This window comes from Carettochelys insculpta, chromosome 12, assembly GCF_033958435.1.
Source record: "Carettochelys insculpta isolate YL-2023 chromosome 12, ASM3395843v1, whole genome shotgun sequence".
Classification (NCBI taxonomy): Eukaryota; Metazoa; Chordata; order Testudines; family Carettochelyidae; genus Carettochelys; species Carettochelys insculpta.
In genome coordinates, this window is record NC_134148.1 from 32,667,701 (window position 1) to 32,686,310 (window position 18,610).

The 18,610-nt window shown below is 42.1% G+C and overlaps 1 protein-coding gene across 8 annotated transcripts in view; it reads right to left on the bottom strand.

Moving 5' to 3' along the window:
- The window catches only part of AKAP13 (A-kinase anchoring protein 13), a 352,799-nt gene that overhangs the window by 147,295 nt on the left and 186,894 nt on the right, over positions 1–18,610 (bottom strand). For all 8 annotated transcript variants that reach the window (XM_075007027.1, XM_075007032.1, XM_075007030.1 and 5 more), the window contains 2 exons: positions 14,447–17,354; positions 8,879–8,955 (listed from right to left, as the gene is read on the bottom strand). In XM_075007027.1, coding sequence (XP_074863128.1) covers positions 8,879–8,955; positions 14,447–17,354 — 2,985 coding nt within the window. The remainder of the gene's footprint in view (positions 1–8,878; positions 8,956–14,446; positions 17,355–18,610) is intronic.

The window sequence follows — 18,610 nt, forward strand, 5'->3', positions numbered from 1 at the left end:
AATGCACACCTTATGTGGAAGGCTAATGGACACCCAGGAGAGAGTCAAATATCACCCAGCTGATGAGCACAATGCTCACAGCTGGCAGTGTGTGTTTCTACTGTTGACACACATCCTCACATGCCTCAGTGCGTATACAATTTATGCCACACTTGGTCAGGAAAAAAACCCTGCAACAGACCCCAGCTATCCACATCCATCAACGTATCTGTGCTTGGCAAGCATCACTGAGACCTGTACTGCAGCATTTAGAAGAGATTGAAGAAACTTGTAAGCTCCTGGGTGCCAGATCTCAGGCAGAAAATTGAAACAGGCATTTTATCACCCACCTTTCTACAATTGGATTATACGCACATCTGAAATGGCCACATCCCTCCTCACTGCTCTTAGGTTTTCTCTTTAATGAGCTCGGCTGTGTGGGGGAATGGAGTTAAAGACGAATGTCAAATAAATTAGGATTTAGGCTCTCCCCCTAATTTATGGAGGCAAGTACCGTCTCAGACAGAAGAAAAACAAGTCACCACGCTTGATGTTGAGCAGACTCAATAGCAGGTTTTAGAGCTAATGAGTTAGAAAATGGAGGGATTTGTTTTCTTGCCTTGTACCACTCCACCAAGGAGAAACAATATGCAAAAGGAGAATACGCAATATTGTGCATATAGTCAAACAAGGGTGTGTTCTTGCCCCTACCCGCTTCTACATATTCTTCTCAGTTCTACTAAACTGAGCATTTCAAAACTCACACAGTGATGTATTTCTCCACACAAGATTAGATGGCTCTCTACAACCTGGCAAGACTCAAGGCCAAAACTAAGTTCAAGGAAGTCCTCATTGGGGAACTCCTATTTGCAGACGATGCAGATCTTGTCGCTCATAATGAAGACACGCTACAGTCACTGGAAGAAGAGACTGATGCATGGCAGCCTGAAAATCTCAGGAGGCTGCTCTCAAGGATTCTGCTGGGGGCTTGTGTGTTAGAGGTATTATTAATTCTGACACACTGACAACATCACACCTTAACTAGGACTAAAATAAATAGATTTTTAATCCTGCATTGCATTGCAATTCCAACCCCTCACCGTATCTGTGCAGCTCCTGTCTAGAGCTCTTGTCAGTCACCACCAACTATACCAAATGTGGCGGCTGTAGAGACAAGGCAGAAGCCACCAAGAATCAAGTCACCCCTGATTTCAGCTAGATCTGAATTTGGGTCCAAACAAGTGAGGACAGAATACCGCATTAATCCTCTGTGTTTGGGGAGAGAGAGGAATGATAACATCAGGGCTGCTACTTGACTGGATATTTAGAAATTCCCGTAACCCCAAGAACATTTTTTGGGGAAAAAAATCCTTATGTGAGGTTTCTGGCCTGTACTTACAACTTAATTGTCAGGTTTAGTCACACAAATGGACATAAGGCATCAGGCAACAATAGTGAAGAACAGGCCTTAGAAGAACAGGACTTAGTATTTTCACCTTTCAATAAAATTGCAAAAATAGGTGTTACAGAAGTGAAGAGTGAGGTTGTGGAGACAGCTAAAACAACAGATTCTGTGAAGAAACTGTGACACTAAGTTTAGTTTTTAATTCCATCATTCCAGGGAAAGTGTTTTAATGGCACTGCATGAAATGCCAAATAGATTTTCATAGTAATTCGCATAGCATGAATGGAAATACTTAACCCAAGAACTGTTCTTTCTAATCTAGCTTTAAATAAAATGATTTCTCTTTTTCTCATTTCTTCTGTATTTTCTTCTGACGTACAACCCTTTTCAACCTTCTTGTCTGGAAGTGCCATTCTTGGATAATACCACCAGCCTCTAACTCTTGATTAGCTGCTAAGACACTGAATCCAGCTCATCTCTTGGATAATCATTCACATCCATACCTGCATTCTTCAGAATTCCATCACTACATCTGACCTTCTAACACAGAAGTGACAATTATCATTCCCTCCTGCATAACTCATACCAGAGAATCTTACCCAGGAAACTCTGCATTGAACCCATAACTCTTGTTTACATTATAGCCATCTTTTAGAAAGATGTCCAGTCTCCTTTTCTCAACTACTCCGTGCGAGAGATACATTTCCTGGACACTACAGTACAAATCAAGGATGGCCTGATTGGTACCACACTCTACCAGAAACCCACTGATCATTATACTTACCTACCTACTTCTAGCCTCCATCCTGAGCACATAACTAGATCCATTGTTTATAGTCAAGCCCTTAGGTACAATTGCATTTGCTCTGATCCTACTGAAAGAGACCGAAAACTACAAGATCTTTACCAAATATTCATAAACCTGAATTACCAACCAAGAGAAATAAAAATAAACAAATTGACAGGGCCAGATGAATACCTAGAGACCAGCTACTCCAAGATAGGCCCAAAAAGCCAAGAACAGAACACCACTGGTCATTATCTACAGCCCCCAACTCAAACCCCTGCAATGCATTATTAAAGACCTACAACCTATCCTTAATCAGGATGCCATACTCCAGAAGGCCCTAGGTGACAAGCCTGTTCTCTCCTACAGACAACGGCCCAACCTTCTCATCAACAATCACAGTCTATACCGCAGGAACACCAGTCCTGAAACTTTTCCTTGCAACAAAGCCCATTGCCAGCTCTGTCCACATATCAGTTCTGGAGATACCATCACTGGACCTAACCAGGTTAGTCACAGAATCACGGGCACATTCTCATGTTCCTCAACTAACATCAAAAATGCCATCATGGGCCAACAATGCCCAGATGCTTTGTATATTGGACAGACTTCAAACTCTCTTAGACAAAGAATTAATGGGCACAAAACAGACATAAAAACACACCTGATCCACAAACTGGTCAGCCAGCATTTTAATGGAGTGGGCCATTCTATAAACGACCTGAAGGTTTGCATCATACTGAAAAGGAATTTTCCCAACGGATTGGAAAGAGAGGCTGCTGAACTCTCTTTCATATTCAAATTCGACACATTAACACGTGGTCTGAACTGGGATGGGAATTTTTAGGTCATTATAGGGGCTCTTTTGAATACTTGGCTTTACCTAATTCTTGACTCCTCCATCCCGCACACCTTCTGCCCCTCTACTCTCTGATTTGCTCTCTTTGATAATATTTTTCTGATGCGTCAACCTTGATTACTATTTTTGGTTCTCTGTGCCTTAAGTATTGAGTCTGTTCTGGTATGGCTATGATATGACGAGTGGGTCTGTCCCATGAAAGTTCATCACCTAATAAATTATTTTGTTTGTCTTTAAAGTGCTACTGGACTGCTTTTTTGTTTTCATAGTTTCCTTTTAACCACTCCAAGTGATAGAGGATCTACCATGTCGTTAAGGCAAGTTGTTTAAGAATTCCAACTTCCCTAGTTTGAAGCAGAGCTGGAAACATCCGTTCAAATAGTTAAATGATTAAAACTATACAGTTTAACTGGCTAACAGTAGGTGGGTTGGCGAAGGGCAGCTAGGACCAGGGTCCTTCCACCACAACAGGGCTAGCCATTCAACCAGTTACCCAGAAAACATTCTGGTAACCCTAATGCTTACCAGGTAACCAATTTACCTTTTACACACTTTGCCCACGTTTGCTTAACTTCAGCTTACAGCTACTGGATTTCATTATGATTTTTCTGCTAAATTAAAAAGACATCTAGTACCAGCTCTCTCTTCCCCATACACATATTTTTTCATCGTGACCAAGACACCTATTAATTCTCTCTTGGGTAATCAGAATACAGTGAAATTCTTAAGTCTATCACGCATGTTTTGTTCTTGTACCTCTTTTCTTAACACTTTCCAATTTTAAAAAGATCACAATAGCCAGCAGTTTGATCACGCTTTTCTAAAAGGAAGCTCATATATTATGAATTCTGAATTCACAGATAAAATCTTCACTAGCTTTATTACGTTACTAGCATCAATACAAAATAAACCTTGTGTGAAACAAAAACATCAGATAGGAAAATAAACATACTGGAGATGCAGGAACAACCAACATTCAGCCTGTATTTGCCCTCCTGTTGCCACAAGATTCCAGCCAAAGGGATGAATTCCTTTCCCTCATGCCAAATCTGGTAGCCAGTTGAACTCTGTAGCTCGCTCTTGCTCTTCTGCATCATTCCACAAAAAAGAAAAATCACTGCACTGCCAAAGGGTTTTAGATTCTGTATGTGCCACTAGCATTTCTCATCCTCTTCCTCCACTTCTCATTGTCTCCCTCCACCAGACCCACAGAGGTCTTCAAAATCTTGCCCACGCTAAGCCCCTCGCCAATCTAAGCTACATGACTTCAGCTACAGAAAGACTGTAGCTGAAGCTGACATACTTGTATGGCATCTTCCGCACAATAAGACAGGTGGGGGCTGCTCTCCTCTTGATTCCAGCTATTCCTCTTGCACTGGTGGAGTATTGGAGTCAAGAGGAAGGAGCTTAAAAAGTTGGCTTCTAGGCATACAGAATAAATCAATGGTAGGTCGAGAATAAATAAATCACTGCAGTGTCGAGCCACCATGTAGTGGAGACAAGACCTCATGCTATGTATGAAACAGCAGGAATTTCTCCATACAAATTACTCTCCAGCAACATATGTGAGTAATGTACCACTGCAGGGCTAGAGATTTATGATACTGGATGTTCAATGGAAGTCTATAAAATATAGGATTGGTCAAAATGTGGTGAAATAGTTTTTCCACAACATTTTTGAAAGATGTTAACCAGGTCTACTAACAATTTTTTGTCTTTGCTTCCAGAAAGAAAAATTCTTCATCTTCACACTATCCTCTGAAAGTATGTTCAACCATACATCTGATAAACAGGAATCTATATAAGACTGGTCTGTGTAACACTTCAAGTGTTTACCAATCACTTTTGCCATATCACTTGAAATTAAATACTTCATTTCCAAAAGCAGAACTACCAATCATAGCTCAGGACAAGGAATGTATTGCTACTATAAAATATTTGCTCCAACACAATAAAAGAACAACATTCTTCTGGCAGACCCTAGGAACTGTTTGAGATGAAGAGCTGTGAGAGAGAATAAGTATGCTGGACCAGTGCCAAGAAGTCTGTAAACATCTTCCCAGGATGGTGAGAGCACTAATGAGCTATTGCAATGTTTTTGAGATGAAGGGGGAAAAAGAAATTCAAAAGACACACATACGGGGTAATTAAAATTAAAAACATACCACTCGCATAGAATTCTTGGTTATACGTTTTCTTTCTAAACCAGTCTACTAACCAACTAGTCTTAGCCTACATAGCAGAAAATCATTACTTACCCAGCTTTCAGGGTTCTAATTTCAAATTCCAAAGTACAAAATGAATTGCAAAGTACAAATATATTAAAAAAATAAACATTCTATAATATGACTTCCAAAAATAGTCACTTCTCATAATACACATTTCCACTGAAAAGCAGCGTTTGGCCTCTGAAATTGGTATCAGCTTAGCTCTATATTTACAGCAGAAGTTTAATTATGTGGTAATTGTGTTTGCTGTACTTCACCTGTAACAAGAAAGGATTGAAAGTGTTAAAGTAGAAGTGAGAGTCCAAATAGCTGGGATTTCACCTAAGCATCTAAGCACTGTGGCAGGGTCAGTGTTGTTCCTGGGCCCCAGGCCTTCTGTTCAGTCCACTAGCCCCACCACAGGAACCCCGTTACCCTTTCTGGGGCAGAGGGATGGTCTGGGGGGAACAGGACCATGGGAGGTTAATATTGTTTAGCAGCACTGCCCACACTTTCACTGCTTATGGGGCTCTTAGAAGACATTTATGGGTAAATTACAGCTAAATAACAGCACAGAACACTGAGAGCCAGGACTAGTGGCTGGAAACAAAGTTTATGGAACCTCATGAAACTTAGCTACAACCACAACAAATTGTCATCCAGCTAACTAAAATCAGGCTGGATTACAGATGTTGCTGGAGAAGAGACTGCCAGATGGGAGAGACTCAATCTGCATAGGAAACAGGTTTTTTTTTTGTTTTGGTTTGTTTGTTTTTAAATCAATACCTAGCAATAAATAAACCTCAGAAAGAGAAGGTAATACATTGTTTACAAGTGGTCAGATGTTGAAGAGCAGAAATGGATCGGTACATTTCAATGCCCACCATAGTGACAGTTCAGAAGATCTTCCTGTTATGTCTAACAGTATTTATGACCATTGTAACCCTTTACATCAATGAACTCAAAGACAGGGCATGGTTCTGTGTGCAGAGAAGCAAAGCCCAAATCTTGATTGCTAACTTCCAAAGATTTCACTCAGAATTACTTCCTCATATCCCTCTTTCCTGTTACAGTCTTAATGTTTGAAACTCTCAAAGACACCCTTTTCCTAAATCCTTTTCAGGCGCAGTCTTTCTGTGACAGGTACAAGATCCATATTCAAGTAAAATTTTCTAGGACAGGATAGCTACCTATACAGAAAATGATCAAACAGGTATAATCACTGGGCATCAGCTATTCAATTACTTCTTGGGCTTGGATACTAAACCATAAGTAGTACATAAATTCTAACCACACTCTTGTCCAAATGTGTCATATATCTGGCTCAGGACAACAAAGCTTCTCTTTCAGATGTGAAAAATGTGGTTACTTCCACTTTGCTTCCCAACAACATCAATCATGAAAATTTGATAAACAAAACCCATGAGTAGGTGCAAGTAATAGAATAGTCCCTATTTGGAGCAAGCTATGAAAACACTTTTACTAACCACAAAATGGCCTACTAATCAGTAGGCAACAAGCACCTGAAAAACGCCTGGCTAGGTGAATTAACACTAAATAAAGTAGTGGCAGAAAACAGAGAGAGATGCACGTCTATATTTTGTGATTCAACTCTCCCCTCCCTGCCTAAAATAAGCCTACCCAAAAGCCAATCTTACATTCTGTGAATTAAGTTCTATTTTTAAATCTTCAGCTGCTTTTTAAAGTGACCTTAACATAGTATAGTTGTTATGTTGTTTTGTTTAACTTAGCAACAGGAAACTCTGTTGCTCCTTTTGCAGCAAACTTTCCACTCTCTTGCCGCTCCCAATCCCACACCAGAAAAGCCAGATTAAAAAAAAGAGACGGGGAGGTTGGCTAATCTGAGCATGAACCTTCCCTCTGCAGGGAGGCAAAGGGATGCGACAAAGCTGCACCCAGATTCATGTTGAAGTATCATATCACCATTATGAAACACATTAAAAAAAAAACCCTAAATTCATCACCTTTCTTTTGTTGCTTTTTTGAGATGTACATTGCTTGAAATGCATGAAATATGGGGTGTGTTCTTTTTTGCATTTGTCTGACTATATCCTGCTACATAAACAGACACCCAGGGATTAGTCATGAAAATTATCTGTCATAAGGGGCGGATTCAGGATAGTCAGCATCTTTACGCTGCAGTATTATGATAATGAAAGACAGTTCTCACAGCACGTGTATTTTAGATTGGAAAGTTACTAGCAGTTTTCTCTGGTTACCTCACTGAGTTAACAATTATTAATTTAGTTAAAATCCATACACAATAAACATGATTTTATTGTCTGCTGTGGCAGGATTATTTTACCACCCAAAGAGTTTTCACTAATGTGCAGTGCAGAGAAGAATTCTCTGGGTTCTACCCTTGCAATGTTACTTCACCTTAAAACTGTTTATTATAACATTAGCTTCTTAATTATAAACTAAACACACAAATACAGCTGCTCTAAACCAGTGTGCCTGCACACTTCTGAGAATGCCTCGAAGACAAGTGGGAGAGAAAGTTAAGAAGACTCTTAATAGGGCAAAATGCATGAAGGCCATTTGAAACCCTACCTTAACTCCACCTCAAGCAAATGTGATAACCTCACTTCCGTTACCGCAGTTCAGCCTAAAAATGGGTGACAGCTAAAAGTGACAGAAAATGTTTAACACGAAACAACCCCACTTCATTTTAAATGTCTGCTTCATCTTTTTCCTGTTGTCTCTTATTTTATGGTTCCCCCTATATTTGTGCTTATGATTATTCTTTATCTGTGTTACTGTAGTGCATATAAACTCCAAGACTGGGGTACCATTGTGAAATGTGCAAATATGCAGGTTACGTCCACACTAGAAATGGTACAACAGCAGCACTGCACTTGTGTCAGTGCAGCACAGATACTAACGCTTTAGTAAATCCACCTCTGCAAGGGGTGGTATTTACATTGACAGAAGACCTTCTAGCACTGTCCACTGTGAGGCTTTGGCTGGTTGAACTAAGTCTTTTAGGAACACAAAAAAATCATAACCTGGAGGGATATAGCTAGGTCAATCTCACTTTCTAGTTTAGACATGCCCATAGTTAATACCCCGTTCCCCTGAAGAATTCACAAATTAAACAGACAACAGGAGCACAGAGATGAAGTGATAGAACAGAGGCACAAACAACACCTGGTCTCCTGACTTCCAGGGCAGTGCCTTATCCACAGGACTACGTTTTCTCTTTGTACATATATATGAATAATCATTTTATGTCAAATACACCAGGAGCTGCAGCAGTATTGTAGGGGGCAGGAAGGAATCTTTTACCTCCTCATCAACTCTGGATGACCTTATATTGTGGTGCATATAGCTGTCTATCACACACAGGTTGTCAAAGCTTAATGGGGCTTTGGTTTTTTCATTTGTCTTTTATCACCTTTGTATTTTAAATTAAATTAAATCCCATTTCAAAAACAAAAGGCTAAAAATCAGTGCTATGTTCGGATGGTTAAAAAGCAAACCCATAAGTTGTAACACATCTAGCCTCACAGCAGCTGTATAAAAGAAACCAGCAACTCAGATGATCATCAACAATTGGTCACGTCTTTCTTTTTTAAGCCTTGCAATGTACAAATTAAAAACACATAAACGACACTTACTGTTTCATCAGAAGCTACATGCTCTCTAGGGTCTTTCAAAAAATCCACTTCATCCTCAGTTTTCATCTCCAGCTCTTCTGCAATGACAAAAGGTTTGCAAAGTAGATTTTAACAAACTTCTTCCAAGGCTGCTCTTTGTCTGTTTATTCAAATTGTTCTAAAAAAACTCAACAAGCATTATTTTCCTTTCAAGGGCTGGTTTCATTTCCAACTTTCCTATTTGTTAGTTCTTTTGCAACTACAGTGTCTATGAATGATGGAAGCTATGAAACAACAGTGAGCACACAAACTGCAGGACCGGACTTCTACAGATGGCTTTGTGACATAAAGCTTAAGGCCTAGGTTATAGTTGCACATGTGTTTACACTCAAAAGGGGTGGCTTCCATGATCCCAGCTGTATGACCAAAAAGTATAGATTTATTTTTTTTTCCTCCTTTGTACCGTAACATGGAGGAACTGGGAGGCAAGAATACTTTCTCAAATATCAAGTGTTTGCTGCAATGCCAGCTTCGCAACACATGCCTCTTCCTCTTAATCTGAAGGGGTGGATCAGGTCCCAAAGGGTAGTACGGCAAGTTGGTCTCCATGAAAATTTGGCAACTGTCTGAACAATTTCTTTTTCTGGTGATGGGGTGGACAGAACAGAAGAGAAATTGCGTGTCTCCATTGTCTCCTCTTCCCAGCAAATCAGCACGTGAAACTTAAACAACAGTCATTTACACCCATTTCCTTCTCCGCACCTTTCACGCTTTTAAAATAACATTTTTTGTCTTCCGACACTTGCATAAACCAGGAATTAAATATAAAACCAATTTCCACTTCTGGAGACCCAAGGATTACCAAATGCTCCAGATACAGTGGATAAAGCTTCACTACTCCTCTCCTTGCAGGTTATGTAAATATTCCCATACTATAGTAATGCAGAGAAGCGAAGTTCTTTGACTGAGGTGTCACAGAGCTAAGTGGCTGAACTGGGGCAGAACCCAACCCCACATCCTTTTGCTCTAACTACTAGGCACATCATACCTCTCTTAGGCCATCTGTAAGTGAGCACTATGAGAATCCAAAGGATTTTTAACAGACAATTTGTAGTGGATCATTTGTACAAAAGGAGGCTGCAGAATCACAGCTCCATCTTAAATTAAAATCACTGCAAAGAGCGTTTGGCACTGGTACTACAAGCTAGTCCGGGGTGGACAAAAATACACCCTCAGGTCACAACCCTCTCCAGTGCCCAAACTCCCTCTGAGACCCTGCACCCCTCTTACAGCCCCGTACTCCACCCAGAGCTCCCTTCTGTACCCAACCTCCATCCCAGACCTCACACCCCTTCCACTGATATCTTAGAAAACAGTGGCACTGACCATTTACCAAATTCTTAGCAATTCCTCATCAAAAATTATGGACCACCCCCTAGAGCTATTCTGTCTTGAGGGCATTATGGATACTTCATTACAAAATTAGAAAGTTGAGTTTACAGTTTGTTAACAGAAGAGCCTCTTAAGAAAGCAGAGCCAGCTCAGTTCTCAGCACATATGAGAACCACACACGTGACACCAGCTTGATGACAAAACAGACAGGGATCATTCACTGATGACAAGGAGAAAGGTACAGCCAGAAAGGGTGACCCTCCCCCATAAACTCTGGAACAAAGGGTCAGCAACGATAATAATGCAACAGGATTGGGCCTCTCAGGAAATGTCAGCCAGTTAATGACTGCACGTGCATGCTAACTCCCTTGGATATAGAGGGGTAAAGAGAGACACCACAAAGTCAACAAGGAACTGTTGGATTTTGGGGGAGAAGACACACTGCTACAAGGAACACAAGAAGGTGCACCTTAGGTATAAGGGTGGAAGGAACAATCTGGTTGCTAAAATACAGCACTGGGCACCAGGACTCACTTCTTGGCTCTGCCACAGATTTAGGAGGTCAGTATTGTCCAGCACCATTACCAACACTTTCACTGCTTCCTGGGCTCTTTGAAAACATTTAGGGGTAAATTATAACTAAATAACAGCACAGAACACAGAGTCAGGACTGGTGACTACCAGCAAACTATATGGGACCACAGGAAACTTGGCCACACCCATGATAATTGGTTGGCTAACTAAAATCATGCTGGATTATGGATGTTGCTGGACAAGAGTGTGCCAAGCTACAGAGGTTCAGCGTGTACTATTGAAGCTTATCTCCAGTGGAACCTGCCACTGAGCTGATACTCTAAATGCTACTGCAAAAAAACTTTCTGTACAGCCACAGTGGATGAACCTGTGGTGGTTAGGAGCTGGATGTTAGAAAAGGTAAAATTCTACTCACGGAAATTAACCATATACCAGCCAATGAATAGTTATCTAAAGGCCTACGTCTGCAGGGAGATCCACTATGGCAATTTGTTCAAGGGGACTCTCTCGGGAACAAGACACATTAATTGCGGTTTAGTTATATAGACACCAGGCCAGTTTGTGCTTTATATGGTGGGCACTTGTTTGCCAAAATGTGAGTCAGGCCAAATATGCACAATTGATACAGCTGGCATGCAAAATCCCATTTCATGGGAGTAATTCCATGCTGAATAAAAGGCCCAACCCTAGGTACTGTAGGAGGGTCACATGGCTTTCCACAAAGGAGGCATGGGGCTCCCCCCTGACTTCACTACACTTTAGGACCTGGTACTAAACAGCTATTTGGATGAAGACTTGATTTTGCTTTTAAAGGGTCTAAACACTGATTAAACTGATCACATAACAAGAAAGGGCGATGTCATTAAGAGCATATATATGAGAAACACGTAGATGGTCCTGTGCCTCTCACTGAAAACCTGCATTCCCTTACTCAGAGGAAAAAGCCTTTGATTCTGTATTACAGACTATGACAATTTAGCGAGCACAATAAAAAAATACCCAGTGATGTGTTTCTATGAAGCATTCACTTGACCTCTCTTCTCAGAAGGGCTCTGGCCCAAAGTCGGTCAGAGAAAGATTTTTTTTTTTTCTGCTGAGCAGCCCTTACATCCCCAACCACAAAATAAATATACACACAGCTCTACTTGCCAAGACAAGTTCTGACTCAGAACAAAGTGAACTTGTAATAGGGTTTGAAAAACCTCAGAGTACTTACTAGTTTGCTCCGATAAGACAAGTTATCCAGGTAGGGCCATCACCACACAAAGTTTAAATGCCATTTCTTCTCTTCCCCTACGCACACACAGAGCACTTTGCTGGGCTTTAAACTCATGTCTTAACTGTGCCCACACAGCATTATTCTGCAGATTGTTCCAATAATCCATGGGGAGACGTCATTCAACCATAATTTGTCCTTTGAGCAGCTTCAGTTTGTGACCACAGTCTTTCTTATGGGTAGAAGAGATCAACATACACTGGATACTTGGTATGTTATGTCCCTTTTACATGTTTGAAATCTGTAACAATCACCTCACCATTTTCTGTCCCCTGTCCTAGCTTAGGATGATGCTGCTCTTTACAACAATGCAAGTTTCATTTTTCATTACTGGCACTAATTTACTGCACTGTAATTTCTTTTCTTTGTGATTTCCATATGTCGTCTTGCATTAAAAGCCTGCGTATCCAGAAGCATGCACAGAATTAAACCTTGGCTACTGAGATTTAGATGGCAGGAGACAAAAAAACCAAGGAGCTCCCAGAAGATATTAGCACTCCCAGGTATCAACTTACAGCCACTCCCATTCTATTGAAATGTCAACCTGCCACAATACAAAAATAGATGTTTCTTTTTTTTAAAAAGGGCTTTTTGATTCACGTAAACAACCTATTACACAGTAACAGAGAGTAATTACACAGCAGGTGATAAGTTTCCATGACTAAAAAAAACTCTTAAAATCACAAAAAATTACAAAATGTCCATCACCATCCTCCACTGAATAGACACTCACCAACCACTGTGCTGCCAATCAGTGCTAAAATAAAGTGCCTTCCACAACCTTACTTTTCAAAGTCTCCTCTTTGCACAGTAAAAAGCAGTCATATAGTTCTGTGATTTTACAGCTCCAGCCTCTAAACTGCTGCAGTTGGTGAGTTTTCATTCTGATTATTTTCTAAAGAACTCCACACTAGCCTTTTGCTTTGAGCTTGTCAGAGAAAAGATATAAGGAATCTATAATAAAGACATAAATAAATGTGCCAAAGAGCTAGAACAGCTGTGCACAGTTAACAGCTCCCTGAACATGTGGACAATAAACCCTGAATCAAACAAGTTCTTTGTTTCAGTAGGTTTCACCTATGGCTATGTATACACTAAAACGATCTGTCGACAGAAGTTTCTGATGGAAGATATCTTCCGACAAAACTTTTGCCGATGGAGAGTGGCTGGACTGCCTGGCTAATCAGAAGCACAGGAAACAGTACTGCCTGGTGTCTCGAAAGGCCCGTCTGACAACAGCGGGCCCCCAGGGAATGTCCAGACTGGCTTTCTGTCAACAGAGGTGTTCTGCCTCGTCAGAAGTGCTGCATTCTGTGAATTTACTGTTGACTAAACGCCTTGGGAATGTGGATGCTCCACGAGTTTTGTTGACAAAACTCTCTCGTGTAGACATAGCCCAAGATTTCAGTCCAGACTAGAAGACTCCAAAAGTCAGTGTTTTTTTTCTTTATCAAAGGAAGGGTTGAGTTTTTTTATTTTTACCTTTTGATGGTTCCTATTAGCTCTCGTTGCACACAAATGGAGTCTGCCAAAGCTTTCCTGATGCAGTCACTTATCTTCCCTAACATCACTCAGTGATCCCCACTGATTCTCCAATCCTTGCTCATTGTACTGAACAAATAATGAGCATACATATTTAAGTCATGCTCCAGTTCACTAGAAAAGACTTCAGCTTTGCTCCTGGAAAGTGTCACAGTCAGGAAAAGTGGGTGGAAGAATATTATTCTCTCACCCTCTTTTTTAAATGACTCAATACCGCCAATTAGGAAACTCCTTTGCCCGGTTCAGGAGGACACTCACAGCTGCTCCAAATGACCAGAAAGGATGCTTCACTACCCCACCGTTATATTCTCTAACTCGAGATTCACTGAGAACTAGGGGCAGAACTGAAGGGGAAGAGGCGAGTGAGCACTATGCAAATCAATCCTAAGGCACCTGTCCCACAAGGAACACTCCCACACACAGCAAAACTCAGCATCACACTGTTCGTTAAACTGTTCAAGCTGTTCTCTTTCCTACTAGGGAACATAACTTACATGTCAAAGATTCCTCTAAAATTCTCTGGCATCAATGTGTCACTTTTTTCCTAACTGCGATGCAATCACAGAAACACGGATTTGTGTAAACCTTTAACATCTCTCTCAGATTTATGGGCTTCAGGAAAAGAAAGTGCACTTGACAAGGGCAGGATTCCCTCCCCAGGGCTGGCCTTTGACACCCATTTCTCTACCCACTGTGCACTGATTTTCATTCTTTAATAGAAGGAATTATCATCTCATTTAAGCCGGAAGCTCTTTCTGGCAAAGAGCTTCTTTCTTTCATTTGCCTGTGCAATGCCATGTACAAGTATGGTGCTATATAAAATAAACCAACACAATTTGGCTTACCTGCAACATGGTCAGATCCTAACACTTCTGGGCTCGTGTCCCCGTTCTTTATTAGTTCGTACTGGAAACTTAAATCCATTTCTCCGTTAAGGACAGCTCCCATAACCGCTCTGGCTTCTGAAGGGGATGTGGGGAGAACTCCAACTGGTGCACTTTCTTGTTTCTCAACCACAGATTCATGAATAGAAGGTGTTTTTAATACAGAAACAAATGCATCAGGAGTATTGGTAATGTTATCCTGCCAAGAGCCATCAGCCTCTGGAACCAAGCTCTGTGCTCCCACATCCCCTGATGGCTCAGTCACAGCATTTATATTGCATAGATATGACTGTGAGAGACACTGATTGCTTTGCTCCTCCTGGTCTTTGCTGGGCCAATCCAAGATCTTTTGCTGGGTTTCTTTCACTTCAGATGCAGATTCTCTCTCACCAGCCACACAGATGGTGTCTGTGCTGGAGTCACTGTCACAGAGGGGCTCTTCTGCAATAGGCTGAAGCGATACTCTGGACAGTATATTTTTCATATCCTCCTCCTCTGATGGGTCACCTCGTACTGTGGATGTCTCAGTTATACCTTGAGGCTCGAAGTCATCAGAAGGTGCTTCCATAACAGAGACCTCCTTTAATTCTGGTGCTCTGCTTCGCAGAGAATCTCCTGGTATGCCCTGACTGAGATCACACTCTTGGTTCAACACTGTGTCAAGGGGAGGGTCACTTTTTGCGCCCAGTGATGTACCGTGGTCTGAATCACAGTACACAACACCACCTTCTGCATCCACTGTTGCATTGCCATCTGCTTCCTGACCGGAGATTTCCCGTTTTAGCCCAATAGCTGCATTAATGTCATTCGCTGCAGTCTCCTCAGTCTGACTGCAAACAGAGGATTTCACAACAGCAGCAAGCTCCAGGGACGAACCCTTCCCCTCGCCAAGTGTCCCTCGTTCGCACAGCTCCTCACTGGGTTCAGCTTTGTTCTCTTCAGCCGACCGTGACAGACTTTGCCCGTCTTTTTCCTCTCCATCTACAAGCAAGCTAGTTTTTGCTGTTATCTTCCCATGCACAGAACAGTCCTGTTCAGCAAGCACTGCTGTCTCTGCTGCTGCGGCTGCTGCTGCTGCTACTTCCTGGTTTTGTTTAGATTCTTTATTATGAATTGCAGAGGGTGTGTCCATTAAATTATCCTGTACATGTTCCATGCTCAAGGCACAGGAAGAAAAGACAGGATCATTATTATGCACAGGTGCCTCCTGTCCTGGAGAAGCCACTGCTGTATCTCCCTCCTGACCACCTGCCTGTTCCTTCGGTACATCATCTTTAAATAAGGGAGATGAGAATGATTTGATTTGCCTACCAATCCCCTCCTGTTCTAAAATGCTTTCTGGTGTCACTAATTGGTTTTGTACAGGCCCATTTTCTGCTGAGGACAAAACATGGTCACATGGAGGGTGTGACCCAGGCTCACAGTTGCTAGCTGAATCAGTGTCTGGTTTCAAGCTGCCTCGCATTTCTTCACCTTTTAAAACAGCTTTATTCTCCGTGTGGCAACTGCCAGCAGGCCCCTGGTCTCCTTCTGCAGAATCGATGTTTCCTCGGAGAGTAGTTTCAGTTCCTTGTGGCGTCTCTTTAAGGGCTTCGCTGTCACCTGTAACTTCAACTACCAGCGCAGGGGCCTTACTGCTTTCAGGGAAACACACTGCCTCTGCAGCACTTGGACCAGGCCTGTCCAAGGACTCATTTTTCATTTCAGCATTACCATCTTTATGCATCTTGTCACTCAAAACCAGTTCATTCAGTCCAACATCTGCACTTCCATCTCCCACCTGCACTCCCTGCTCGATGCTCTTTCTATTGTTATTCACTTCCAAAACAACAGGATCATGTTTTGTAGCATTCTCTGAAACCTTTATTTCAGTCACAGCCAGCAGCTCCTCTCCCACGCTGGCAATCACATTCTGCCCCTCCTTTACAAGGGGTTCCCCATGGACTATGTCTTTTGACAAACTAGTCCTGGAACTTTCTGTGTTTAAGTCTGTTCTACTGTCTTTGTCATCACTTGTCTCCCCATGGCCAACATTGACACTGTCCTGTGCATCTCCCCATTTTACATCATCACAGCGAATGTCACCAAAATCTCCAAGCAAAGGCTCAACAGCATGGACCAACTCCCCACTTGCTGGGGGCAGCTCTTTCCGAAACACCATTTCAGACCTCCTGGTCTCATCAGCTCCAGTCTCTGCTTGCTGCTGGACTGAAGCAGTATCTACCTTCCCTGTGCAGTTCTTGCATTCTGTCTGACCCATAGCCACATCCACACCCTCCCGGGGCGCTGGGGCTTTGCCTGCAGTTTCAGCCACGGCAACGGTGCTTCTCGTTGTGCATTCTTCTACGATTCGCACTTCCTGTTGAGCATTATCTCGGCTGCACAGGCTTGCTTGATTCAAAACAACTCCAGTGGATGTCATTCCAGTTTCCTCATTTGTATTTCCACAGGATGGAAAGCTTGCAGAATCACTGAATCCAGCACCCGAGCTCAGCATGCAGCCCTCTTTATCTGATACAGTCCCAGAATCTACAAAAGCTGCTGGCTCCTCCTCTTCCGTTTTACTCAACGTACTTGTGTTTTTACTTTCACAGGAAAACTGTGGGCACTCTACACCCGTCAGACTCAACAAATCGCTCCATGTGTCATTGCCACTGTTGCACTGCTTCTCCTTGTGGCACTCTGGGGCTGAGAGTTGCCTCACATCAAAGTTAACTAGGGCAGAAGGACCTTCTTTGCTTCCTTCTGTTGGCATTCCTTCTGAGAGAAGAGCTGCAGGAGCCAGATAACTCGCCACATCTGTTCCTGTATTGCAATTATCCTCTGAAGTTCTCAGCTCAGGCTCAGGCTCTGGCTGTTTCACTGCATACTGAAAAGAGGAAAATAAAGAACATGAGACTTTGTCACATTCTCAAAGTGCACACACTGATTCATCTGTTCCTTGTATGTCTCTTAACTCTATAATATTAACTTGAGCACTTACAAAATGTGACCAGGCCATCCCTCATCTCCATGTGTATATCCACTTGACGCACATTTACAAAATACACTGGAAAAGTAGATTGATTTTTAAGTCTTGCTAGACAGTGGATATACTGGAAGACTACTGCTGGAACGGATGTACATTTAAACTCAATAAGAGCAAGATCCAAATTTAATTTGCAGTATGAAGCAAACATGCATTTGAATGTACAATCTAGCTCCAAAATGGTACAGGCAGTCTTGTGCAAAGCTCTGGGATGAACGGCTACCCTGTAGGAGGATTAAAGATACTCTGTGTCCTTGGAAACACCAAAGTAATCTGGCCCCAAAGCTGAAAGCAGACATTAGCCACCTCCCCAGGAGCTTGTAAAATATTGATTCCCACTGCCTCCCCCAACACACACACTCAAACAACTAATCCAAAGCTTGCCTACCACTTTTCCTCATTTCCCAACCCCTCCCAAACCCCACTGTCTTTGTTTCTTCCCCTACCCTCCTCCCATACATGAGGTCCTCTGTCTTCAGTTCCTCCTTACCCACTGTAACAAAATGTTTGGTTACAAGAGCTGATGATTACCCTGCTGGGTTCACTACTCACAAACTAAGACCAGAAGAAATTGTCCAGCAAACAGTATACACTGTGAAATCTTTACATTTCAGGTGTACAAAGGCTCTGACTAAAAAGCTCAGTGGAGGGAAATTCTCCAGAGCAATGAGCTTTGGAACAGAACAGGACAAGAACCACTTGACATTCAAATCAAGAGAAGAAAGTGGGGATGTCTAGGACACACTGTCAGAAAACCATCATCCACCATTGTTCGCCTAACAGTCCTATGGAACCCACAAGGAAAACACAGAAGATCTAGTGAGACTGAAAAACAAATGGGGTATCCCTGGGGTCAGCTAGAAGTTTCGTCCCGAGACAGAGTGAAATGGAGGAGACTTGTGGATGACCTATGCTACACCCAGAATACAAGGGATTAAGTCAAATAAGTCAAGGGTATGGGCAAATTTCCTTGAAATACCCAGGTAAGCATAAACTGGCTGCATAGAAAAACTCTTGCTTTTTACCCACCTTTACAGGTTCCTGGAGATGGGCAAAGCAGCATGCCCATTCTTAAATACCGTTCACAGCTGTGTTCC